The 27,542-nt window shown below is 44.4% G+C and overlaps 1 protein-coding gene across 1 annotated transcript; it reads right to left on the bottom strand.

The window, feature by feature from the left end:
* Positions 1-3,266: 3,266 nt before the first annotated feature.
* On the bottom strand, positions 3,267-27,440 carry LOC309559584 (selenide, water dikinase 2-like). Its single transcript, XM_082262906.1, has 8 exons — positions 27,162-27,440; positions 20,169-20,272; positions 15,294-15,401; positions 10,805-10,959; positions 8,236-8,326; positions 8,049-8,148; positions 7,201-7,413; positions 3,267-3,541 (listed from the first exon to the last, which is right to left on the bottom strand). Exons 1-8 carry the CDS (start codon positions 27,382-27,384, stop codon positions 3,318-3,320), a joined length of 1,218 nt encoding a protein of 405 aa, XP_082119032.1. The 5' UTR covers positions 27,385-27,440; the 3' UTR covers positions 3,267-3,317.
* Between the last annotated feature and the right edge of the window lie 102 nt (positions 27,441-27,542).

The raw sequence follows: 27,542 nt of genomic DNA, 5'->3' as shown, positions 1-27,542 counted from the left end.
ACTGTCCACTTTAAACAGGGACTCTTCAAAAGGGATACTTTCTAGTAAAACACTAAGGCACCGCCACATTGCGTTTAGGGCAACCCCACTGACTCAAAACAATTTTGTCAAAATAGGTGGGAAAAGGAAAAACCTTTGCTGCTTTTGAGTATTTTCGGGATTTTAAAGTGACCGCCGCCTACATTTTTAAAGTTTCCCACACCGATACAATTAGTGCATCCACCAGTGCTTTTTCATGCATGGCTGTAGTAGAAGAGGAATTCTCCTCATTATCAAGAGCACTCAGGAATGCGTGGGAGCAGACCCAGTAGCACAACTCACGCCCGCCCAGACTCCGGATCTAAAGAGACAGATGGGGGTGGTCCACTTGGGACCCAGACATATGTAAAGGAGGGGATTCCGGGGTTATGACCGTCCCAGGGGGGGGGGGGGCCAAAACCACCCCAAAAGGCCATCAGGGAAAGGGGGGGAGAGACACTACTTACCATGGAACCGGGTGGGCACTGCTCCAGGCAGACCACCGCACCATCGGATTGGAGGCACACTGACTCAGGCCTGGTCCAGGTTGTGTGCGCCCTTGCGAAAAGTTTAATTCGCAGGCCAGCCCCGGTCCTGTGGGGCTATGTCACGGCCGACCTAGCACAAAGCTGAGGCCTGCACGCGCTCACTGGCCTGACTGGGGAGACCGTAAGGATCTAGAATATCCAGTTTGCCGCCTAGTCCAGCAGTTGATTGTAGTTCTCACAGGAACAGAAAAATTATTAAAGAAAAAGAAAATATTTTTAAAAAGGAAAAAAATGCTAGGACCAGAGATCCCCAGCAAGGAACTAGGTCCTCACTGCTGACTAGGCAGAAAAATAAAAACTGAAGACCTATAGCAGGAAGAGGGAGTATACCCCCTGGGACTGCCCTATAGGCGTAGTCAAACTTTTTCCCTCTTAGTGTCCTACTCCTGTAGGGGGGCAGCATAAAGCTAGGGGTCAAGAAGATTCGGAGCTGTCAATGAACAAAAGAGAAAACTTTTTTTTTGGACCAAGCTGGTGCAGATGAACCAATTCCTTCACAAAGTGCTGCACTGGCTCTAAGCACTGTATGTACTGCATGTGGGTTCCGGCATTGAGACAAACTTCCCCTCTCCTAAACCCAACTACAAAACAGTTAGGCTTAGTGGCGCTCAACCATTCAGAGGCAGCTTTACATTCTGTGAATAAATATAAAGCTTTCTTTGATGGGCTGTGGATGTCCCAATCATCTATTCGGCCAATCAGGAGGCTTGGGTTTATTCACAGAACACAAAGCTGCCCATGAACAGCTAAGCACCATTTATCAAGATTCGGTTTTGTTTCAGTATGAGACAGGAAGTCTGTCTCACAGCCCGAACCCAGCACTGTGTACTGTATGTAGCTGAGGCCATATACAGTTCGTTTGGACCAACTTGGTCCAAACAAACTGTTAAAAGTGAGAGGAAACCTGGAGATCAGCTTTAGGCTGGGTTCACACTGCAGACAGATGCGGCTGACAGCCGGGGACGGGTGCGTCCCCATGATCTGTTTCAGGAACTTTTGGCTGGATTTGGACCTGAAATGGAGCCAAAGATGCACAGGACCTCTGTGCAGTTCACTCTGCCGATGTGTGAACAGACTCCATTGAGAGCCGGTCAAAATCTGTCATGCAAATTAGATGTGGAGAAATCCGCATCCAATTCACACTAGTGTGAACCCAGCCTTAAAGTTGTGCAGCCTAATAAAAGGAGCTGTGAAAATTAACTCCTGCCACCCATGCCCCAGATCTTCGTTATCTTGATGAATTAGGTTGGTCAAATTTTAAGCATCACACTGGGTGCATCAGGTGCCTGGTATCCTGTTGTGGGCTGCGGCATCTCCCTCTGCGTCATTCACACAGTAGCACCAAGAGTCAGTCATTCAGAAGGTACTTTAAGCTGCCTTACTCCTAAAGATCTAATGCACGGACTGCAAGATGTGTAAGTGCTGTACCTCTAAATACAGGTGTTTTGTAACAGATTTTTTTATTGATCTTACCTCAGCAGCCATTTAATAAGACTGCCAACTGTACCACTTTGGACATACAGCCAACAGAGGGAAAATGTTAATTAAAGCTGCAAACAAAAAAACAAACACCACTTTCTCCCCGCAAGGTAAAGCATATAGTGCTCGTAGCACATGAAAGACTTCCCTTGAAGCGAAACCCTTCAGCAGTATGCCATCACCACTGCAGAGGCTTCCATCTTCACTCCGTCTTCCTTCCAGGTAAGCCACAATGGTGTCACTGCGTGCAGGAGTCTCAGCCACAGCACCCAGCTCTGAAGAAACAGCACAGGTACGCCATTCCTTCAGAGCGCATGTGGCGGTTACTCAGTAGAATGTCTCCTAAACGGTGCAAAGTTTAGGAGATATTAATTTTACCTACAGGTAAGAAACATTCAGGAGTTTACTAAAACATTACATTTTTTTTTTTCCAACCTGAAAGAGAAACGTATAATGAGCTAGTATGCATCGCATACTAGCTCATTATAAAATACTTACCTTAGAACGAGCCCCCGCCATGCCGCCCGCTTACCTGTATGACAGGCGAAATGTTCAGTTGCCAGTGTTCCGGGATCGCGGCATCCAGCCATCTGATTGGCCGGACCCGCGATTACGTCACTCCCGCGCGGGAGCCGACGGGCACGGCCCGGGGCTCTGAATGAACGGCACCAGCGGCCATTCCTTCAGAGCTTACTTCCGCTTTAAAAAGATGCAAATATGTAATACTGGGAATGTCACATTAAATGACCTTCAAGCAATGTTACAATACCTGAAAACATGACCGTTTCTGTAAACAAAAGAAATGGGAGTATAGCCAATGTACAAAGCAAGAACAAAGATTTATTTGGTTCGACATGAAATTTATTGAAAACAAATGTGAAAGCCCAAGCCAACATTGTTTTTCACCGTCTTCCCCCTCTTCTGAGTTCTCAGCCTTTTCTAGCCCTCCATGGGATTTAACAGAAACAGGCATCATAAATAGACGAGGGGTCCTCAGGGCTTTGGTGGATATTCTTCATATCACACAAACCCAGCTGCTCAGGCCTGGGCTGTGGAGTGAAGGTAAAAAAATAAATTAAAAAAATAGAAAGATGGTCTTTGGTGGGCTTTTGGAAATGTTTCCACTATGAAGAAGAAAAAAAAAATTACCCAAAAAAAAAAAAAATCAAGTTTCAGATCCAGGTTCATGGTTCGCTCCCATAATAATTTCCCAATGATAGCGATTAAAAGGTCCAGCTATAAATTTATAACCGTTACAGGCACTATGCTTATTTAGCACTGTCCATCAAGGCTCTGTGCAGTGCTGTTGTCACTACTCCCAGCCCCTCTTGGTGTCACCTCAATGATTCGTGGTTTTTCAATAATCCGGGCTGATCGGTTTCCTTTTTCCACTATGCCAATGATCCATGCTTGGTGTCCCTCTCCATACTTTGGTGATTTGATCTCTGCACAGAAGCGAGCAGCCTGCTCTCGGGGAAGGCAAATGAGCAAGCCACCTATGAGACAGAAATATTAAAAGCCAAATACACAAATAAAATACACGCATTAAATAGTTTTCTATATAGTTTACTGGAGGACACATGGTTTATTATTCTGAGACAAGGAGGGGTTATACTGCCGACTACAGGAAAATGGATACTAGAAAATGTAGCACCCTCCTAGGTAGGTGCTGAGAAAAACCATCTATTGCTCATTCTGCTGATCAGGGCAGCCTGATCTGTTAGGTTGCATGTCTCCAGGTGTGATTTACTGGGTCTGAGGGAGTGTCCCCACTGTATCCAATGAGGGAGCTTGTTGGACAGTGGAGGAAACCCAGCCAGTGACACATTGGCTTTTGTGGGAGTCCCAGTGGGAGGGCATTCTTGCAATGCCTCCTGGTATTGCTTATAAAAGCCGGGGGGACATGTGACAGGGTGTCTGGCGGGAAACAGAGTCCCAGGAGGAGGCAGACGGCTGTCTCTCCTCCTGCTGAGTGTGAAGAAGGTGGTCTTAGACAGTCGGCCTAGTGAACCTGGTGTGGAGCTGAGCTGCAGAGGATCCAGTGAAGCTGCTGGGAGAGTCTCTTGGGAAAAACAGTGTCCATGAGTACCAAGGGACTTGCCAAAGGGTCTGCCCAAGAAGGGGGATCACTCCAATGAAGTCAGGGGATCAAGGAGCTAGCTCACAGAGAGATATACAGTAAAGGGAGTGCCGTGTAGAACCCTGAAGAATAGGAAGGGGTGCCAAGTTTGGACCTGAAGAGCAATTCACAGAGCAATACAAGTTTAATTAAATTCTTCTTCACTGTTAGTGACAAGGTGAAGCAGCGGCTTTACCGCACTCAGTTATGTCTAGACGTCCCAGCATATTGTGCATAGTTCATTCAAGTTGGAGTATCCCACTCATCCCTTCTCCTATCCAAGTTCTCAAATAAAACTACAAAAAAACAAAACCCCTGGACTGTTTTCTTACTGAGCCAAGTACTTTGAACATGCTTTATTGTTGCTATGGGTAACCCAGGGGAATCCGTAACCAGCAGCTCCCAAGGGAGTAGTGCTGCACAAACACAGCTGTCAGCCAGATATACCTCCTTTCACTCCTATCATGCGCCAGTTTTAGGTTAGTGTCCTAATTGAATGCAGATATTCTCTAATAGCAAACACCTTTCCTAATGGACATTACACTTTAACCTTCTTATCTTCAAGTCAAGCTTCTACACTTACTAGAAAGCCAGAGCTTGTTTCTTTCACTTTTTCAGTTCAGCTGAGCCTTGCAGACCCCACCATGCTGAAGATATGGGGCCAGCTCTCCTGCAGAGGTTAATGCACAGATTCAGTGACATGGTTTTCCAGTCAGGTGGGTAGCAGATGTTGCTCTGTCTTTGAATTAGACACCTGCCTTACTGATGCTGCACAGCTCCCCGTTAAGGTTTATTTGTATTGAGCATGCACCTTTAGCTACTCCTACACTGTGCACATGCTTTCACAGCCTTTCTTATTCTCCACCTGAACCATGCAACGTTACTGGCACACTTCTATTCAGACACCAGCCAGGTGCCTTACAATGGCTAGGTCACAGATGGCCATAAACCTTTCCTGTAGCTGCACTCTTACAGTATGTGTCTCCCAACAAACAGATTTCTGTACAGAACTTACTTTATATTTTTTGGACTTCATTGGGTGACCCAGCTCACATACCCCCTTCTCTGTTTGATTCACTCCTACTACTGCTTTTCCACAAAACATGAGCATGACGGGAGTGGGAGGATGGTTTATCTGGCTGACTGACAGCTTTGTTTGCTAGTGTCCATTTTTTGTAGCAGAACCACCTTGTGTCAGAATTAATGGAATTTTCTTACACTTCCTGTCCCATAACCAAAACAGGAAGTGAGGAAATCCCTCCAAAGTGAAAAAATTCCAGACTAGTACCACATAGTTAGTGAGGTTGAAAAAAGACATCAGTTCAACCTATGATGTGTGTGTGTGTCTACTGTTAACCGTACATTGTATACCCCTGTATGTTGTGGTCTTTAAGGTGCCCATCTAATAGTTTTTTGAAACTATCGATACTCCCTGCTGATACCACTGCTTGCGGAAGAGAATTCCACATCTTTACTGCTCTGACAGTGAAGAACCCCCTGCGTATTTTAAGGTTAAACCGCCTTTCCTCTCGTTTTAGTGAGTGGCCACGTGTCTGAGCCCCGGTTCACACTGATGCGAGTGCGGGGTTTGCATGTAATGTCGGAGCGCACTGACATGCGATCGGCTGTGCGGTGCGAGTTTAGCCATACACTTTGTATGGCTAAATTCGCACCGCACCCGCAGCAAACATGCACAGGGACCCTTTTTGGCAGCCGCATCAGGATCAGATCGCACAGCGGTTCACACTTGTGCGATCCGATCCTGTGCGAACTGCAAGATCGCACTGCGATATGCGATCAAACGGGGGGTGTCGTTAAGATTACATTGACACCCCCAGCGTATCGCATATGGCAGTGTGAACTGCTGGGGGTGCGTGTGTGATGCGGGAACAGGCTGCGGATTCGCAGCCTTCCCGCATCGCATAAGTGTGAACTGGACCTTATTGTATTCCCTTTCTCTGAATAGTTTGTTCCTTATGCTAAGGTCGCCAGTACAGTATTTGTACATTGATATCATATCCCCCCTCAATCATCTCTTCTCCAGAGAGAATAAGTTCAGTGCTTGTAGTCTTTCCTCATAGCTGATGTCCTCCATTCCCCTAATTAATTATTTTTGTTGCCCATTGAAAGATTTCCCCTCTATTACTGGTTCTGGTGTCAACCCAAAATTTGGAAATTTTCCTCTACTTTCATTTTTGATAATAATGGTAAGCAGGACAAAATAGCGAGGGTGAATCTCTCTAACTGGAACACAGATAGCAAAAAATATAAATAAAACAGATAGTTTTGAATAGAGTATTAGAACAACTAATAAAAAGGTTTTGCATTTAGTTACACTTTTCTGCCTGGTGTGCTTCTCCTACAGGGGGCAGTATAACCTGATGGTCAAGAATGACAGGAGCTGTGTCAGTTAATGAAAGAAATTCCTGTTTTACTTGCCTAGCCTAAGGAGCTTTTGTTTTTTTGGATGCAGACACACCTGCCAGACAACACTGTTTACACTGTAAACTAGCTACCTTAAGCCTAGGGCTGTAGGGCCAAATAAATGGCTCATCTCCAAGGCAAAAGCAAAGATCTAAAACTTCTCACCAACTCTTTACAGAGATAATTCTAATTCCTGCAGTGCCATTGCAGGGGCTCCATTACATAAACACTTCCGGGGATGGTTTGGCTGACTGCACATATTGGGGTGCCCTGGCAAACAAACTCCTTCTTGCCAGTATGCAAATTTTTTACTAAGTAAAGGAATGTAGCATTATATATGCAGGCTTGGATCCTGCTTTACATTGCTATTCAATGGCTGCATTTCCTTCTCCTTACCAAAATGAAAGTCTAGTAGTTGGCCAACCTAACAAAAAAAAAAAAAAATACAATACAGGGCAGAGTCACTGTGCGGTTTTCTTCCTTGCGGTTAAATCCACCTCCCAGAGACACTTTATTGGCAAGATCTCCCTCCAGTGGTTGGGTCCACCCCCTTTATACAAGGCCACAGTTTTGCATTTCTCAAGTCATTCATCTTTGGAAATGTTTACTCACCAGATGTCTCTGCTGATGTTCCTTGAAGTAAACTAAATCGGTTTCCACAGGCTTTTGTGATGGCAGTCATTTTGGCTATAATGGGCAAATTGTGGATAACAAAGCTGACCTCGCTGTGCTGCTGTTTTGCAAGGTTCTGCGCATGGCCCAAAATCCCAAATCCAGTGATATCGGTGGCAGCATGGGCATTAAACGTGTGCATCAATGCTGCCGCTGAAGGACAAGATAAACAAAGAGATAGAACAGGTAAATTCTTCATGCTCAATTCAGATCATTAGCTGTGGCTGACGGTGATCTTTGGTTTCTTAGTATGATTCTATACATTCATTTATAATCTAAAAAGCTTTCCCCCAAAAAGGCGGTTAACCATTTAAGAGGTTCTTCACTGGGGGGGGGATGAAAGTCAGCAGCTGCAAATCCTGCAACTGCTGACTTTTAATATAAAGACACTTACCTGTCCAGGGATCCAACATGGTCCTCACCCTGGCCAGTTCTCCGCTAGTCTCCAGGTTCCAGGCAAGGGCATCTTTAGTGTGTAAAGGCAGCTGTGACAGCTTATAGCTGGCTTCCTACTGCGTATGCTGCACGGCACTTCGTAAATGGTCCCGCAGCCTTCTGGGAACTGTGATGTGTCCCAGAAAGCTGTGAGTGAAGAGAGGGGGTTGAACTTTCGCTTGGATGGCCTAGGCTAGGGGTGTGATTTAAAGCAGAACTTCCCCTTTTGGGTGAAGTACTGCTTTAGCCATTGCAGGTCTCTATATGTAGCTAAACTGAGCTTGGGAGGGTCTCACAGACAGAAAGCTCAGTTTTGGTCCTCCTATGAATCTGACGGGGACATAAGTACATACCTGTACGGTTAAGGGTAGCCATATTAAACATGGCTTCCTGATATCCCAGCTCAACCTCTTCTCTGGTCACCACTAGACGGATCTTATTCCAGCGCTCAGGCTAATGACAGAAAAAAAGAAAAAGGGAACTGACTATGAATCATTCCAGAATTGGTCTTTGTTGCTGTATCTTTCTATTACCACTTACATTATCCAACCACTGATGCGCATTCACAGCCACTTGTGTACCTAGAGGTTTCGTCAGCACGAGGACATCCCCAGGAACTGCGTTGTGTGGCCTGGGGAACAACAAGTTACATTGGCTAAGCTAAGGCCACTACACCTACTAGTTTATAGATCACTTGCATCTGGGTGTAAATAAATAAACCAAAACCTCTAAGTACGATCTGTATCCAGACAGACAACTTAACAGCCCAGTGTAATTTGATAGGGAACCAACAATTCTTTCTTGAATTATAAAAAAAATAATTTAATTGTTTTTGTTTTTAAGACCAGCACCCCAGTCAGGTCTTTATTGCTTTCAGTATTATCAATTGGGAGTAGGGGGGGGTCGACCGATTGTCGGCATATCGATGGCCGATAAGCACTTTTCTCAATATATCAGAATCGGCCCCGGAGGTTACCAATATTTCAGAAAGTGCTTGTACTGGAGTGATGCCTGCAGCTAGAGGCATCATCCCGGTATCGGCGTCCATAGCCGACGGTCAGCTGTCTTTTAATGACAACCGATGCGGCTGAGAGGCGGCTCAGCTGTCATAGCAAGGAGCGGGAGAGGACGTCGTCACCCCCTCCCGCGGCTCGCCTGGGTCTGCCATCCCACCGGGAGACCCCGGCAACCAGCCTGCAGGGCCGCCAAAGACCCGAACAAAGCCGCATTCAGCTCTGATCAGGTCTCCATGTAAAAACACAGAAGTGATGTCATGAGTGACATCACTTCCGGGTACTGTCTGGTGCCAGATTCAAAACAAATGACAGCATTTAAAACAGCCAAACTTGGTGTTTTGAATGCTTTTAAGTGCAGAGGAGGGGTTTAGGGTCTTTATGACCCCCAGATCCCTCCACAACAGTACCTGTCAAAAAAATTAAAAAGTGTTTTTTTTTTAAATGTACAAAAATAATCGGCCAATACCGATATGCATTGACCAAAATATCGGTATCGGCAACAAAAAATAATAATGGTCGATCACTAATTCGGAGATGCTCTCTGTTCTGGTGATCTTTTTCACTGGGAAATATAAAATGTTTTCAAATTCAGAACTTTTCCAATTCGGACATCAATCTAGTAAAAACTAGATATTCTCTCACTTTGAAGAGATTTCCTCTCATGTCATATTGCATCTCAGCGAGGAAGTGAAAAAAATCCCCCCACTGGGACGTAGCAAAAACTAAACTAACCCTACTCCAGTCAAAACAAAGGAAATTGGGGCTTTACAACACATATATGTCCTTTGTTCCCCCAGTGATCTATTCAGCCTGAGTGGAGAGACTACCTGAAACTTCTTGTTATGAAGTACCATGCATCAGTAATGTCACAAGGCCATAGCTCACCTACAACCTCAGTGACTATACAACGCACAGGCGGCTTCTTCTCCGGCAGCTGAACTGAGCGGGAAGGAAAGGAGGGTACGTTCTGCTGGGAAGGGGGATATAAAGGGCACCTGTTGATCTTCCTTGCATGGGCAAATAAGCATTTAATGGGGCGCTCTCATAAAAGTAAAAACACCTGTGTAGTCAAGCTCTGATGAAAGCCTCCATTCTCTTAATTATGGGCCATACTATTTCTGGGATAGCGAAGGTGGGGCTATCCAATAGCCTAGAATTATGGAGCCACTTGTTTTCTTTTACCCTGCAATGGGCTACCAACATCTATCAGTTCTCTGCTCTTTCATATGGCAAGCTAAAGAATCTTGCAGAGCAGAAAAATGCCTTGGGACACACAAGTCTCTAACAGTGGTTCTCAACCCCGGTGCTCGGGACCCACTAACAGGCCAGATTTTAGGTATTACCTTGGGGAGATGCAGACTGGAATACTGCAATCACTGAGCGGCAAATGAGATCACCTGTGATGTAATTTAGTTATCTTGCAAACCTGGCCTGCTGGGTCCCAAGGACTGGAGTTGAGAACCACTGCTAACAGAACCACATGACCTCCTCCTGAGGTTTCCCAGAATCCTCCTCCCTGTGGCACTTCAATGGTGTGGTTGCAGTCTTATCTGTGCACAGTTGATTTCCAGAGTTTAGCTTCTCATCAATATAAAAACACACCAATTACTTTTTGGACTAAACAGCAAAATCTTTGGGACGGGCGTCCTGGGTTTGTCTGGATCTTGTGGCCTAAATTATTTTATTTCCCCATCCAACTTCATGCAGAGTAGTGGGCCATACACACTATACAATTGTCTTTAGATTTACTAAAAACCATAGAATAGGAGTTCAAATCTAAACACTTTCAAATTGTGTGCAATCAGGTAGGCCCTTGCACAACATATTTGAAGGTAATTCTAAAGGAAATCTAACAACAAAAGTTGAATAGTGTGTATCCAGCTTTAGGCAGGATGATCAAGACTTCCCAGTAATCACAATTACTCCAAAGTGAAGGCAGGGAAGTCCCAGAACATAACCTGCTAGTGAATTGTTCAACCCACCAACATTAACCTATAACTGAAATATCAGTCATGGACATAAAAGTAACACTATTCATTAATATGAAGCTGCAGATATTAAATGTAAATAGAACATATTAAAGTGGAGCTTACATGATGAATTCATTTGACTGGCAAACCACTGTAGCCACTCCACCAATGATAATCCAGGGATTAACCACGGTCTGCCCGCCAGTTACAGATGTTCCTCCCTCTTCAGCTGCATCTTTAAAGCCTTTCATCATGAGGGGTGTGACCTTCTCCCTCTCCTAGGAGTAACAAACACAATGCACGCTACTTACATCTACAATTCAGTAAAGGGAGGATGGATTTCAAGATGAAAAAGGATATAAGGACATTACATGGCACAGAAGATCAGAACATCTTTAGGCTTACACTTCAGCATTTTTTACTCATACCAATGGAAACTTTAGGCTTCTATTTTAGCACGAGTACATCTCAGTGTGGCAATAAAAATACTTGGATTTTTTTTTCTGTGCTGTTATCTGAAATTTTTAACCACTTAAGCCCCGGAAGATTTTACCCCCTTCCTGACCAGGGCCTATTTTGCGATTCGGCACTGCGTGAATTTAAACGGACTATTGCGCGGTCGTGCGACGCTGTACCTAAACGAATTTGACGTCCTTTTTTTCCCACAAACAGTGCTTTCTTTTGGTGGTATTTGATCACCTGTGCGATTTTTGATCATGTGCTATAAACAAAAAAATGAGCGTAAATTTTGCAAAAATAATATTTTTCACATTTTTTTTATATGAAATTCCCAGAAAAAAAAAAAAAATGTAAAAAATCAAAATTTAACATTTTCGGCCAATTTGTTTTATGCTACATATGTTTGGTTAAAAAAAAAAAAAAAAACTTATCTTGATTGGTTTGCGCGAAAGTTATTGTGTTTACTAACAAAGGGAAAGATTTGTCATTTTTGTTGTTTTTTTTTTTAACGCGTAATGGCGGCGATCTGCGATTTTTTTTTTTTTGCGGGACTGCGACATTGCGGCGGACAGATCGGACCCTTGACTGACATTTTTGACACTTTTGGGGTTACCAGTGACATTTCTACAGTAATCAGTGCTATACATATGCACTGTTACTGTAAAATTACACTGGCAGTGAAGGGGTTAACTTTTTTTGAGAGGGAGGGGTGGTGTGTCCCTAGGGGCGTGATTCTAACTGTGATTGGCTGTGGCTTGAGGTGTAGGAACAGTGATCAACGGTCCTACATAGTAGAACCGTATGATCACCATTCTTACACAGGGGAGAATGACAGGCGGCTTGTTTACATCAGCCACCTGCCTTTCTCACTCTGCACCGACAATCGCCGAGTGACCGGCGGACATCGGGTCCGCTGGTCACACGCGGAGGGGGGGGGGTCCGTGACCTCGCTCCCTAGACCCTCACAGGCTAGCGACGTAGATCTACGTCACTCTGCCTGTGAGGGGCTGACTGCCGACGTAAATAGTCGTGCGGCAAGTGGTTAAGTTGGTGGCAGGGTCTCTATTAGGACATGTGTGGAGTCTGTACCTTGGCACGTCTAGAAGGCATACAACTCTGGTTTCCCAACGCTTACAGAAATACCTTCTAAGGGCAGACTAACCTGCCTGCAGCATTGATAATGCCAACTTTAGATGTGCCAGGGCACACCAGGCGATTAGGGGGTTAGCATAGGCTGCTCTCATGGGAATATACAAGGCTTCTTGTAAATTGTTACTAGAGCGCAGGTACTGAGTCAGACCCTTAATATTAAGCTTAATAAATTATATATATATATATATATATATATATATATATATATATATATATATATATATATATATATATATATATATATATATATATATATATATATATATATATATATATATATATATATATATATATATATATATATATATACACACACACACACACACATATATATACACACACACACAGCATGCATAAGCAGCATAATATATATAATATATAATCTTTATTATCTATATAAAATCTAGATAATAAAGTATATAAATGTAGATAATATACGGAGTGCTCCTTGCTTGAGGGAGGACCAAGGTTCGCACAATTGCCTTTGTTATATAAGCAGGTTAGATTTTAAAGATTTTAATTCAAAGCAAATAAGGGGAAATGCAAAGACAGTTCCATTTTCTTGAGAAACAATCTAAGTAATACTCAAACTAAAGTATGAATCTATAATAAATATGTGCACGTGGGAAAATTTGTATTTTTCCCTAAGATTTAAAAAAGGTGGAAGTTTAAAAGACAGATACAATACAAAGTAGGACAGGGGCTTAAAAATGGCTGCAAGTACAAAGGTAGCCATAAAAAGTAAAAGTGCATCTCACAAAATTAGAATATCAAAAACATAATTTCAGTAATTCAATTCAAAAAGTGAAACAAATTTTATCTAGATGCTTTACACACAGTGATAGATTTCAAGCATTTCTTTCTTTTAAAAAGGTTGTAAACCCATACAACTTTTTTTTTTTTTTTGCAACCTGTAAGAGAAACACATAATGAGCTAGTATGCATCGCATACTATCTCATTATGAAATACTTACCTTAGAACGAGCCCCCGCCGTGCCGCCCGCTTACCTGTATGACGGGCAACATGTCCAGGCGCCCATCTTCCGGGATCGCAGCATCTGGCCATCTGACTGGCCGGAGCCGCGGTGACGTCACTCCCGTGCGTGGGAGCTGACAGTCACGGCACGGGGCTCTGAAGAAACAGCACCAGCGGCCGTTCCTTCAGAGCGCATGCGCCACTGACGACACTGGCTGCATGTAAGGTAAATATCTCCTAAACGGTACATGTTTAGGAGATATTTACAGTACCTATAGGCAAGCCTTATCATAGGCTTACCTATAGGTACAAGTGTCAGAGGAGGGTTTACTTCCTCTATAACTTTATTATGGCTTACAGCTAGTGAAAACCCCAAATTCAGTACCTCAGAAAATTTGAATATTGATAAAACATAACAAAACAAAAAAGGATTTTTAATACAGAAATGTTGGCTTACTAAAAAGTGTGTCCATGTACAGTATAGTATGCACTCAATACTTTGTCGGGGGCTCCTTTTGTCTGAATTAGTGCATCAATGCAACCTGGCATGCAGGCGATCAGCCTGTGGCACTGCTGAGGTGTTATGAAAGCCCAGGTTGCTTTGATAGCGGCCTTCAGCTGGTCTGTATCGTTGGGTCTGGTGTCATCTTCCGCTTGACAATACTCCACAGATTTTCTATGGGGTTTAGGTCAGGCGAGTTTGCTGGCTAATCAAGAACAGTGATACCATGATCATTAAACCAGGTATTGGTACTTTTGGCATTATGGACAAGTCCTGCTGGAAAATGAAATCAGCATCTCTATAAAGTTGATGAGCAAAGAAAGCATTAAGTGCTCTAGAATTTCCTGGTAGAGGGCTGCGCTGACTTTGGACTTGATAAAACACAGTGGACCAACACCCGCAGAGAACACGGCTCCCCAAATCATCCCTGACTGTGGAAACTTCACACTGGACCTCATTCAACTTGGATTCTGTGCCTCTCCAATCTTCCTCCAGACTCTGGAACCTTGATTTCCAAATGAAATGCAAAATTTTCTACAGTCAGTGATGATTTGGGGAACTGCTGGTGTTGGTCCACTGTGTTTTATCAAGTCCAACGTCAAAGCAGCACTCTACTAGGAAATTCTAGAAAACTTCATGCTTCCCTCTGCTGACCAACTTTATGGAGATTTCACTTTCCAGCAGGACTTGGCACCTGCCCACACTGCCAAAAGTACCAATACCCGGTTTATTGATCATGGTATCACTGTGCTTGATTGTCCAGCAAAGTAGCGTGACCTAAACCCCATAGAGAATCTGTGGGGTATTGTCAAGAGGAAGATGAGAGACACCAGACCCCATTAATGCAGAAAAGCTGAAAGCCGCCATCAAAGAAACCTGGACTTCCATAACACCTCAGCAGTGCCACAGGTTGATGGCTTCAATGCCACGCCGCATTGATGCAGTAATGCATGCAAAAAGAGCCCCGACCAAGTATTAAATGCATACTGTCCAAACTATGGCCCTCCAGCTGTTCAGAACTACAATTCCCATCATGCCTAGTTATGTCTGAATGTCAGAGATTTGCAATGCCTCATGGAAATTGTAGTTCCGGAACAAGTGAAGGGCCGTAGTTTGGACACCCCTACACTACACATTGACATGTTTTTTCGGTAAGCCAACATTTCTGTATTCAAAATCCTTTTATTGGTCCTATGTAATGTTCTGAGATACTGAATTTTGGGTTTTTACTAGCTGTAAGCCATAATCATCAACATTTAAAGAAAGAAGAAATGCTTGAAATATATCTAATATAGAAGTTTCCCTTTTTGAATTTAATTACTGAAATAAATGAACTTTTTGACGATATTCTAATTTTATCAGATGCACCTGTAGATCCCTACATCCATGAGATGAGTATTGGCTGATAACGATTGCTACTTCAAAACCTCGATATCCTGTTGGTCTTTGCCTGTCTCTCAGACATCAATGGACAAGCGTCTAACTAAACTACATCAAAGCTTAGTTTAAAAGGTGACACTTACCTCCTCTGTCATCTTCTGACTGACACTAAGCAACATCAGCATGTTGTCACATTCTGTGATTCCCATGGCATACAGGTCACTCAGCACGTTAGCACAGGCAATGCGTCCCTGAAACAGTATTTAGTTCATTATTCATCAGATTCAATATGGTTTTAAACTCATTAAATTTTAAAATTCATCTCTAGAGAAACCGGTAAATACGTGGTTGAAATGTATTTATATTTCCTGTTACCCTCTAAAGGATTTATTTCAGCCCTTTAATCGTATGGCACACAGCCCTCTGCTAGTCAGGACAATCACTCTGCGACTGTTTAGAATTTCTGCTTCCTCCTGATTGGACAGAGTAGAGGATGACAATTCACTGACCAATGAGGGGGCTGCATTTCTGAACCAAAAAGATTAGTCACTTAATCAGGAACGACTTGTGTCACCTGTGTGGAGGTGGTGTGAAAAAAAAAGTCTATTAAATCAGAAGTGTCACTTTAGAGGTGTAGCATTTTGTTTAACACCAGTGACTAGCTCGGGCGTGTACATATTAGATTTGGAAGCCACGTGTGTGAGCCCACCAGGAAGCTGTCGCCTGTAATGGCCAATAACCTTTGACCGGGCATCCTCCATCCTGCAGCCACACATACATGCCCCTTGTAAACATGAGGCTATGGGGCAATGCCTTAGCTGCAGATGATTGGCCCTTACAGGTAGCAGCTTCCCGGTAGGCTCGCACGCATGGCTTCCGAATCTAGTAAGAACACGCTCAAGCTCATCACTTCTTAGCACCAGGATGCCTGCAATCTGTGAGTGAACTTCCCCAGGCACAGCACAGAGGATGCATGCTCATGAGTGGACAATAAGTTTGCATTACCATCTGGACCCCTAGTGCCCAACCTGTGGCACCGTTTGGCCCGAGGGCCACGCAATCTGCGTTAACCTACTGCCCTGTTATAGTCATAATTTCTAGCCGCCTCGTGTCTCACGTCCGCGGATTCGGAATATATCCTACTGCGTGTCTACAGTCTCTAAAAATGAAAATTCACTGAATTTTATCTGCTTCCCCCTTGGTGATGTCAGGGGCCACACTTAAAGCCCCCCTCCCCCATTTCAAGAAAGTGGACAACACTAATCAGGACTGTTACATAAAAGCTTTAGAAATCTGAGCATGTTAGTGCCCAGCTCATCAAAGAATGCTGCACCAATGAGGCTAGTAGCGATAGTCTTTTTCTGTATTTCACAGCCCCATAGGCCTGTGTGTATATACATACATATACACATATATACACACACACACATTATATATATATATATATATATATATATATATATATATATATATATATACATACACACACACACACACACACACACACACACACACACACACACACACACACACACACACACACACACACACATATATATATATATATATATATATATATATATATATATATATACACACACACACACATATATACATACACACACACACACACACACACACACGTATAGGGTGTGTGTCTGTATGTATGTGCGTGACATAACAGTCATCCGGTGATCCCCTCAATTCAAATCTGTAAAGAAAAGCGCACGCAACCTCGGGCAATAACGCTTTAATAAAGGACAAAAACACAGTACATAGGAATTGCACTCACACTTTTCCTTTAAGACAATCGCTTTACAGCATTCCAACAGGAGCTACTCGCTCCTCCCGTCCCTCCAGGTGGTGACTCTGCGGTCTCCTCATTCGCGGCTGCCGCCGCTGTATCCCCGCTCTCCTTCACTTCCTGTGTTGCCTGGTCACCGGATGCCGGTTCTAGTGCGCCTGCGCACTATACCAACGTAATCTACGGCGCCTCAGGAGAGCCTCAGCCAAAGCCGGAGCCACAAGTTGTACGGAGCTGCGAGGTGGGAGATTCAAGACACGGGTGCACTGCCTCTGCTGTTACTACGGACAATGTCCCCTGAGGAAGGAGGCTCCGCCTCCGAAACGCGTTGTCCGTAGTAACAGCAGAGGCAGTGCACCCGTGTCTTGAATCCCCCCCCCACTCGCAGCTCCATACAACTTGTGGCTCCGGCTTTGGCTGAGGCTCTCCTGAGGCGCCGTAGATTACGTTGGTATAGTGCGCAGGCGCACTAGAACCGGCATCCGGTGACCAGGCAACACAGGAAGTGAAGGAGAGTGGGGATACAGCGGCGGCAGCCGCGAATGAGGAGACCGCAGAGTCACCATCTGGAGGGACGGGAGGAGCGAGTAGCTCCTGTTGGAATGCTGTAAAGCGATTGTCTTAAAGGAAAAGTGTGAGTGCAATTCCTATGTACTGTGTTTTTGTCCTTTATTAAAGCGTTCTTGCCCGAGGTTGCGTGCGCTTTTCTTTACAGATTTGAATTGTTTTGATCCCCCCCCCAGTGGAGTGAGAGAGGAGCAGCAGCAACCAGGACATTTCAGCTAATAAACATACAAACAAAGGAGGTGAACACATGGACAGCGCCATGGGCTGGTGAAGTACTCCTCTTTGTACTTGTTGTATATCAGCATGTGCAGGATTTGTCCTTTTTGATCCGGTGATCCCCTGCATGTTGTTCATGCATTGTATGGCCTGTGCCTCCTTGTTTATGCCATGTGGTTACTTTCATTGTGGCTCCATTATATACAAGAGGTTAGTGCTGCAGGTTTGTCACAGGGATGTTCTAATCTCCTGTAGGCTTCTAAGCACATTTTTCTTGTGCGCTGACCAAACCACCATAATTCACTAGATACCGGTCACTGACATACCAGAGAAGTCTCCCCCATGTGTACATCATAAGTCAGAAACATCAGCTGTTGCTGTGTTAGGGGCAAATAAAAGTAGTTCTAGGATGCGGGTGGTGGAGCTATTAATGATCCCCCTTGGGGAGCGACTTGGTTGGTTCTGAAGAGAACTGGTTAAGCCAGATGGATTAGTATCGGCTTTCATCCCAACTATGTACCTTGTACCCAACGTAGAGATTTGCCTATAAAAGTGCCATGTAATCAGTGCAATGGGAAGCACTAATACATGTGAATAGATGGTAGAAATAAATATTTAACCAGTTTTACACTATCTTTTGGGATAGGAATAATGAGAGCCTCTCTCATAGATAAAAAGGTAAAGCAGCAGTGTAAAAAATGTGGGTGAATAGCTCTAATAATCAGGAAATAAGTACTTCACTATAACAAGTAGAACATTCCAAAGGCAAGCCATGAGAACCAGGAGCTTCAGTTTTACATTCTGTTGAGCTGTTTATTAATTTGGCATGGCTCTGATCAGATTGGCTGAGGAAAAGAAAACCAGAGTAAAGCCCCGTACACACGTACCGATCGTCGGCCGAACGATCGGCTGTCTTTTGTCCCCGGGCTGTTGTGTCCGCTGAAAAGTGCAAAAGACTGCACACTTATTTTGTCCGCCGACTGCAGAAGTGATGTCATGTGATGGTTAACTTTCCCTGTGTTTTTTCTTTTCTGAGCATGCCCAGTCTTGCAAATCTGCTGTCTGTTGGCCGAATTCTGTACTGACTGGCGAACAATCGGCCGTTCTGGTGTCGGCATACAAAAATTTTAATGATTGCACGACAGATTCTGTTCGGCCGAAAGTGCGCTGTCGGAAGCATCATACTAACAAGCCAAAAATCGGCCAATCGGTCGTCTGCCGAATCTTTTCGGCCAACAATCTGCACGTGTGTACGGGCCTTAAGGGTCCTTTCACACAGTCCGCCTCCGCCGGCGAACTCCGTGCTGCTCAGAGGGGGATCGTTCCGCCGATCCTCGCTGAGCAGGCGGATGACAGCTCCATCTCCGCTCTGTGTGCAGAGACAGAGCTGTCAGATCCCCGCTGTCCTCTATGGGGGAATCGGATGAGAACGAACCGCCTGTGTTCTCATCCGATCTGCTGGACGGGTTCCCATCCGTCCAGATTTCATGAACAGGATCGGAATCAGATAGCAGCAGGTGTCAGTGGAGATGTCTCAGCTGACATCCGCTGCCCCATAGGGATGCATGGCAAATATTTATGGTGAAGGCTTTAAGGGTTAAAACAGGCGCTAAGGAGGCAATATATTTCCTCCCAGCCACCCTCTGAAGAGTGGAGCAGCCGCTAACGTGAAACAAACTAAGCATTAGAAAATATATTTTATGCAACATTGTTTAGGTCGACATTTTGAATATATTTCGCATTAATGCACTATATATTGTGTTGGCTGATAATTTATGAATTGCTGTATAAGGGTCATTCTGCATTATTGTATTTGGGCATTGCTATGGAGGTGTCCATGCCCCGTTCTCGGGTACCTCAAACATGCTCAACTTGACTGAATATACTACAGGAGCGAAGGCATATTGTATTAAAAAGCACACCTAGATCCTTTTGCACAGGGACTGAGCTAGACTGTGTAGAGCAAACTATATCCTGATCAAGTCTGTAGTAGTCCCACACAAGGCCGAGCACCAACAGAAACCCAATCAGACTCTGCCCTGTTATATTTTCTATATACAATGCATTAAGAAGCCCCCTACTAATGGGAAAGGGTAAAGATCTTTCCACCTTTTTAAAATGTTCCAGTTGTTAGGGGTTAAGGTAGGTAGGGTAGTTATCCATTTATTGCAGACACGGCTGACTCAGTAGAGAAAGTTCACAAAGGCAGTTTTATTCTTAAACTTTAACAGAACTGATTATGGAATAACGGCCAGCAGAATATGCATCAGCCGCACATTCCCTACCCCTCCCCCCTCAGGAAGAGACAGGAACGGTCATGGTTACTCAGCACTTATTATGCCCAGAATATACTGTATACACAACACCAGTCACAAGGCAGTCATTAAGATTACGCTACACAATGATTTTCTTTCTAGTGCCACTCTGTCACCTGCATGTAGGGGTCTTCCACCGATGGATAAAAGAAGTCTGTGGTTTGAACCAGGGACAATCCCCGATGTCTAAGAGGTATTACACACGAGTCCATTCCGATTCCTGGAGAAAGAGCAAAGAAAGCCATCAGTAACAGAGCTAACTTTACACCTTTATACAAAAGATTAGATTATAATATATATATATATATATATATATATATATATATATATATATATATATATATATATATATATATATATATATATATATATATACAGTGGGTACGGAAAGTATTCAGACCCCCTTAAATTTTTCACTCTTTGTTATATTGCAGCCATTTGATAAAATCATTTAAGTTCATTCTTCTTCCTCATGAATGTACACATAGCACCCCATACTGACAGAAAAACACAGAATTGTTGACATTGTTGCAGATTTATTAAAAAAGAAAAACTGAAATATCACATGGTCCTAAGTATTCAGACCCTTTGCTCAGTATTTAGTAGAAGCCCCCTTTTGATCTAATACAGCCAGGAGTCTTTTTGGGAAAGATGCAACAAGTCTTTCACACCTGGATTTGGGGATCCTCTGCCATTCCTCCTTGCAGATCCTCTCCAGTTCTGTCAGGTTGGATGGTAAACGTTGGTGGACAGCCATTTTTAGGTCTCTCCAGAGATACTCGATTGGGTTTAAGTCAGGGCTCTGGCTGGGCCATTCAAGAACAGTCACGGAGTTGTTGTGAAGCCACTCCTTCGTTATTTTAGCTGTGTGCTTAGGGTCATTGTCTTGTTGGAAGGTAAACCTTCGGCCCAGTCTGAGGTCCAGAGCACTCTGGAGAAGGTTTTTGTCCAGGATATCCCTGTACTTGGCCGCATTCATCTTTCCCTCGATTGCAACCAGTCGTCCTGTCCCTGCAGCTGAAAAACACCCCCACAGCATGATGCTGCCACCACCATGCTTCACTGTTGGGACTGTATTGGACAGGTGATGAGCAGTGCCTGGTTTCTCCACACATACCGCTTAGAATTAAGGCCAAAAAATTCTATTTTGGTCTCATCAGACCAGAGAATCTTATTTCTCACCATCTTGGAGTCCTTCAGGTGTTTTTTAGCAAACTCCATGCGGGCTTTCATGTGTCTTACACTGAGGAGAGGCTTCCGTCGGGCCACTCTGCCATAAAGCCCCGACTGGTGGAGGGCTGCAGTGATGGTTGACTTTCTACAACTTTCTCCCATCTCCTGACTGCATCTCTGGAGCTCAGCCACAGTGATCTTTGGGTTCTTCTTTACCTCTCTCACCAAGGCTCTTCTCCCCCGATAGCTCAGTTTGGCCGGACGGCCAGCTCTAGGAAGGGTTCTGGTCGTCCCAAACGTCTTCCATTTGAGGATTATGGAGGCCACTGTGCTCTTAGGAACCTTAAGTGCAGCAGAAATCTTTTTGTAACCTTGGCCAGATCTGTGCCTTGCCACAATTCTGTCTCTGAGCTCTTCAGGCAGTTCCTTTGACCTCATGATTCTCATTTGCTCTGACATGCATTGTGATCTGGAAGGTCTTATATAGACAGGTGTGTGGCTTTCCTAATCAAGTCCAATCAGTATAATCAAACACAGCTGGACTCAAATGAAGGTGTAGAACCATCTCAAGGATGATCAGAAGAAATGGAAAGCACCTGAGTTAAATATATGAGTGTCACAGCAAAGGGTCTGAATACTTAGGACCATGTGATATTCCAGTTTTTCTTTTTTAATAAATCTGCAACAATGTCAACAATTCTGTGTTTTTCTGTCAGTATGGGGTGCTATGTGTACATTCATGAGGAAGAAGAATGAACTTAAATGATTTTAGCAAATGGCTGCAATATAACAAAGAGTGAAACATTTAAGGGGGTCTGAATACTTTCCGTACCCACTGTATACACATACATATACACACACTCACATATACACACACTCACATATACACACACACACACACACACACTATATCTAAAAATCAATAATATACAAAATAATATCAATTAGCGCAACACAGTGGATGACTAATGTAAATAATAAGTGTACTGATAAAGTGCAAGTAATGTATAATAAATATAACAAAAAATTAAGTGAATAATATGCAATAAATAGAGCGGCTGCTAACACTATGTATGTTTCCACTGCATACCAGATACATTAAAATGATCAAGAGAAGTGCAGGGCCACTTAAATAAAATATACATTTCATATAGATTAAACAATCCGTGCAAATTAAAATATAAATTTCATATAGATTAAAACAATCCGTGCAAATTGAGTGAAATTTGGTAAATGGTAAATATAATCAAAATATATGTAAAAGTCCCATCCAAGATGAATAAAATAATTAGATGAATAAAATAATAAAAATATAAAGTCCAGTGCAAAAAAACTTGTGCAAAAATGCCAATATATTATCCCAAAATAGAAAGGCGCCGGTGCCTGAAAGTGAATCTTCTAAAGTGCAATCCTTCACCATATATAGAGGCCGCTCACCTCACGTTCTGACCCCTGTATTACCAGTGGGTCAGAGCGAGCGGTTCCCAAAAAAGGGATGTGATCCTATGAATGGTCAGCCAATAATCCTGTGGAAAAACGATCCTCCGGTCTCGTTTCCCCTAGGATATGACTCCAGTATAAAACGAAAAGGAGGGACAAATCTAGTGCTCTCCGTATATTGTATTTTAACGGGGACAACAATAAGTATCCCACTCACATTTACAGACACAATAAGCCGTGGGAGCTCTATAGAGCAATCTGCTCTCAAATCACCCAGCGAAGAAACATCCGACAGCAGGCTCCGCCCCTATACGTGTTGCGTCATCCTTTGACTTCGTCAGTAGGGGTGGTCCCTCTTTTTGTTTTACACTGGAGTCCTATCCCTTTGTTGGAAACAGCTTGCTCTGGCCCACTGGTAATATATGGGTCAGAACGTGAGATGAGAAGCCATTCTATATATGGTGAAGGATTGCACTCTAGAAGATTCACTTTCAAGCACCGGCACCTTTCTATTTTGGGATAATATATTGGCATTTTTGCATGAGTTTTTTGCACTGGACTTAATATTTTTATTATTTTATTTATCTTGGATGGGACTAAAAAATATGAAGACCAGTGCAGAAAACTCATGCAAAAATGCCAATATATTATCCCAAAATAGAAGAAAGGTATCGGTGCTTGAAAGTGAATCTTTTAAAGTGCAATCCTTCACCATATATAGAATGGCTGCTCACCTCACGTTCAGACCCCTATATTACCAGTGGGTCAGAGCGAGCTGTTTCCAAAAAGGGCTAGGACTCCAGTGTAAGACAAAAAAGAGGGACCACCCCTACTGACGAAGTCAACAGATGACGCAACTCGTATAGGGGGTGGAGCCTGCTGTCGGATGTCTCTTCGCTGGGTGATCTGAGAGAGAGCGGATTGTTCTATAGAGCTCGCATGGCTTATCGTACCTGTAAAATGTGAATCGGATACTTTTTATTGTCCCAAATAAAATTCAATATACGGAGAGCACTACATTTGTCCCTTTTTTTTCCATATTCATTTTATTTATTATTTTTACACCATTTTTTTTTTTTTTTTTTTTAAAGTGATTTTTTTTATTCCTATTACAAGGAATGTAAACATCCCTTGTAATAGAAATAGGCATGACAGGTCCTCTTTATTGTGAGATCTGGGGGTCAAAAAAAAGTGGTCGGCCCTTTAAACCGGTAGCTAGGCAATGACGTTTGACAAGGCTCCGGTCCTCCAAGACCATAGGGTCGTGGGAGGGTCATCTTGCCCTCACTCGACTTCCTGTCTCGGAGGATCCGGGACCGGACCGCATTCCCCTCTGCTGGCGGGTCCGGTAAGCAGGGGAAATCTACCGGGACGCGGCGGGAGGGGGTCACCTCTTCCGCCACATTGTAAGGGTGATCCCGCGGCGAATCCTGGGAACACCCTTATCTGAAAGCCAACAGCCCGCCGTTAAAAAAAAAAAAAAAATACCGGGGTTATGGCAGCTATCTGCTCCCATAACCCCGGTATTTAGCGTCAAAGGACAGACGTAAATAGTGGTTAGGAGGTAAGAGATCAATATGAGGGCTTTTCCGCATCCCCGTTTTTTTATTTTATATTACAGAGTGGAGGTATTGAAGTAAAATTGAGGTCCAGTCAGTAAAATATTTCTCCAGCAGAGGTCTAAATGGCATGTTTGCACGATGACTCAGATCCTTCACATCACAGCCCTCCTCTTTTAGGTTAGGTTCACATCTCCGTGGTTGGGGAACATATGTAAGATAGCATGCATTCCTGACCTTTCTGATGTGCGGGGGTGCCAATAATTCCTAATTGGCACCCCGGGTACATTTTGGCCATGCTGCTTGGTGTGACAAGATAAGAATGTTTTTTTTTTTACCCCGTGTATATTGCGGGTAGGGAAGCCCTTTAAAATGAATAGGGTGGCCTACCCATGACATTTCAATCTCGTTCTGCCCCTCCCCTTCACAGTATTGTTCTCAGCTCTACTCCACCGACCCCCACATCACTGTCCTCAGCACCCCCCCCACACTTCCTGCCCTACCATACACAGACAGGACAGAGGGCAGGAACTGCAAGTTACTGATTGGTTGCTAGGACTGCCCTGTATACCAGGAACCAATCACCTATTTGTTAACACGGCAGCCTGCCACCCCCCACCCATAGCTGTCCTGTCTCCCGCTGTCATGGCTATGGCGTTGTCCGATTGAATACGCACTGGAAATGCCTGAAGACGATCCGTCCAATGTTCCAGGCACAGTCTGATCACTCAGGGTGCCAAGACATTGATCGGGTGCCAAGACATTGATCGGGTGCCAAGACATTGATCGGGTGCCAAGACATTGATCGGGTGCCAAGACATTGATCGGGTGCCAAGACATTGATCGGGTTAGTCTGGACTCTTCCAGTGTCCAGATCCCCTGAGCAGAATATTTGCTGAGGATGCCTCTCAAACTGGACAGGCTGGCATCCGTGGTGACCACTGCCCAATACATGGGGAGGAAGGATTTGCCCAGCCAAAGCACGAAGCCACCATATCAGGGACTCTTAAGTGATGACTGCTGTAGAACTTTAGTCAAAAGAAATTTGTGCTGAGCAGACAAGAGGCTCCCAAGGTTGATGGCTCCTTTTTGTAAAGGTTAGTAGGGCGGTTTTCATGCTGATCAAACATCGTTATTACTTTCAGTATTCAGTCCAGGAACCAGCAAGGGTGGAAGCAGAAGTATAATATTGCAGCACACATTTCTCCCAGAAGAGCTTTCCTCTTATTGCACCACTTCATAAAACCACAGGCAGCAATGGACAGTTACACAAGCATTGCAAAGTTCAACAATAGAAAGCCAACACCAAAACCGAGAAGAAGGAGAGAGAGAGCGAAGAAGAGAGAAGAGAGAGAGAGAGAGCGAAGAGAAGAGAAGAGAGAGAGAAGAAAGAGAAGAGAGAGAGAAGAAAGAGAAGAGAGAGAGAAGAAAGAGAAGAGAGAGAGAAGAAAGAGAAGAGAGAGAGAAGAAAGAGAGAGAGAGAGAGAAGAAAGAGAGAGAGAGAGAGAAGAAAGAGAGAGAGAGAGAAGAAAGAGAAGAGAGAGAGAAGAAAGAGAGAGAGAGAGAAGAAAGAGAAGAGAGAGAGAAGAAAGAGAAGAGAGAGAGAAGAAAGAGAAGAGAGAGAGAAGAAAGAGAAGAGAGAGAGAAGAAAGAGAAGAGAGAGAGAAGAAAGAAGAGAGAGAGAGAGAGCGAAGAAGAGAGAGAGAGAGAGCGAAGAAGAGAGAGAGAGAGAGCGAAGAAGAGAGAGAGAGAGAGCGAAGAAGAGAGAGAGAGAGAGCGAAGAAGAGAGAGAGAGAGAGAGCGAAGAAGAGAGAGAGAGAGAGAGCGAAGAAGAGAGAGAGAGAGAGAGCGAAGAAGAGAGAGAGAGAGCGAGGAGAGAGAGAGCGAGAGAGAGCGAGGAGAGAGAGAGCGAGAGAGAGCGAGGAGAGAGAGAGCGAGAGAGAGCGAGAGAGAGAGGAGAGAGAGAGAGAGAGAGAGAGAGGAGAGAGAGAGAGAGAGAGAGAGAGCGAGCGAAGAAGAGAGAACGAAGAAGAGAGGAGAGAGAGAGAGAGAGAGAGAGAGAGAGAGAGAGCGAAGAAGAGAGAAGAGAGAGAGCGAAGAAGAGAGAAGAGAGAGAGCGAAGAAGAGAGAAGAGAGAGCGAAGAAGAGAGAAGAGAGAGCGAAGAAGAGAGAGAGAGAGCGAAGAAGAGAGAGAGAGAGAGAGCGAAGAAGAGAGAGAGAGCGAAGAAGAGAGAGGAGAGCGAAGAAGAGAGAAGAGAGAGAGCGAAGAAGAGAGAAGAGAGCGAAGAAGAGAGAAGAGAGAGAGAGCGAAGAAGAGAGAAGAGAGCGAAGAAGAGAGAAGAGAGAGAGAGCGAAGAAGAGAGAAGAGAGAGAGAGAGAGCGAAGAAGAGAGAAGAGAGAGAGAGAGCGAGAAGAGAGAGAGAAGAGAGAGAGAGAGAAGAAGAGAGAAGAAGAGAGAAGAAGAGAGAAGAAGAGAAGAGAGAGAAGAAGAAGAGAGAAAGAGAAGAAAGAAAGAAAGAGAAGAAAGAAAGAAAGAGAAGAAAGAAAGAAAGAGAAGAAAGAAAGAAAGAAAGAGAGAGAAGGGGGGAGAGAGAAGAGATAGGTGGAAGGGGGGGGGAGAGAGAAGAGATAGGTGGAAGGGGGGAGAGAAGAGGGAGAGGAGAGAGAAGAAGAGAGAAGGAGGAGAGAGAAGAGAGAAGGGGGAGAGAGAAGAGAGAAGGGGGAGAGAGAAGAGAGAAGGGGGAGAGAGAAGAAGAGAGAAGGGGGAGAGAGAAGGAAGGGGGAGATATAGATGGAAGGGGGGGGGGAAGAGAAGGGGGGGGGGAAGAGAGGGGGAGGGGGTGTCTTTAAAACATGCACGCTCCTGTGGCCCTCAGGGGCCCCAGCACTGAAGAAGGAAAGCAGTGGACGGTGAAGAGAAGAAATCTGCGCTCTCACCTAGTCTGGGAACTCCGACCTCCTCCGGTTCCCCGGGCTCTCCCTCCTCCAGTCCCGTCAGGAGTCTGAGCAGCGTCTCCTGCGGGACTTTACAGCCTCATCCCTTCATGTCGGAGAAGGAAGTGAGCCGGAAGCCGGCCCCCAGCCCCAGAGACTCCGGATCGAAGGGCCGGTATCCCGGGAAATAAGGAGCCATGGAAGGCTGCAGAGAACCGGCCGCCATGACAGCTGCGCGTGGGTGACACTTCCGAGGTCGGAATCCAACTCTGCTGACGCGCCCACCACGTGACTCTCTGTGCGCGCTCGATCCCGCCCTCCGGACATACCACTGAGCTGAGCAGTGAGGGAAAGAGCGTCCTTTACCATAAAGATGCGTAAAAG

This window comes from Pelophylax lessonae, assembly GCF_965119305.1.
Source record: "Pelophylax lessonae genome assembly, chromosome: 7".
Taxonomy (NCBI): Eukaryota; Metazoa; Chordata; class Amphibia; order Anura; family Ranidae; genus Pelophylax; species Pelophylax lessonae.
This window is presented reverse-complemented; position numbering and strand designations above follow the sequence as displayed.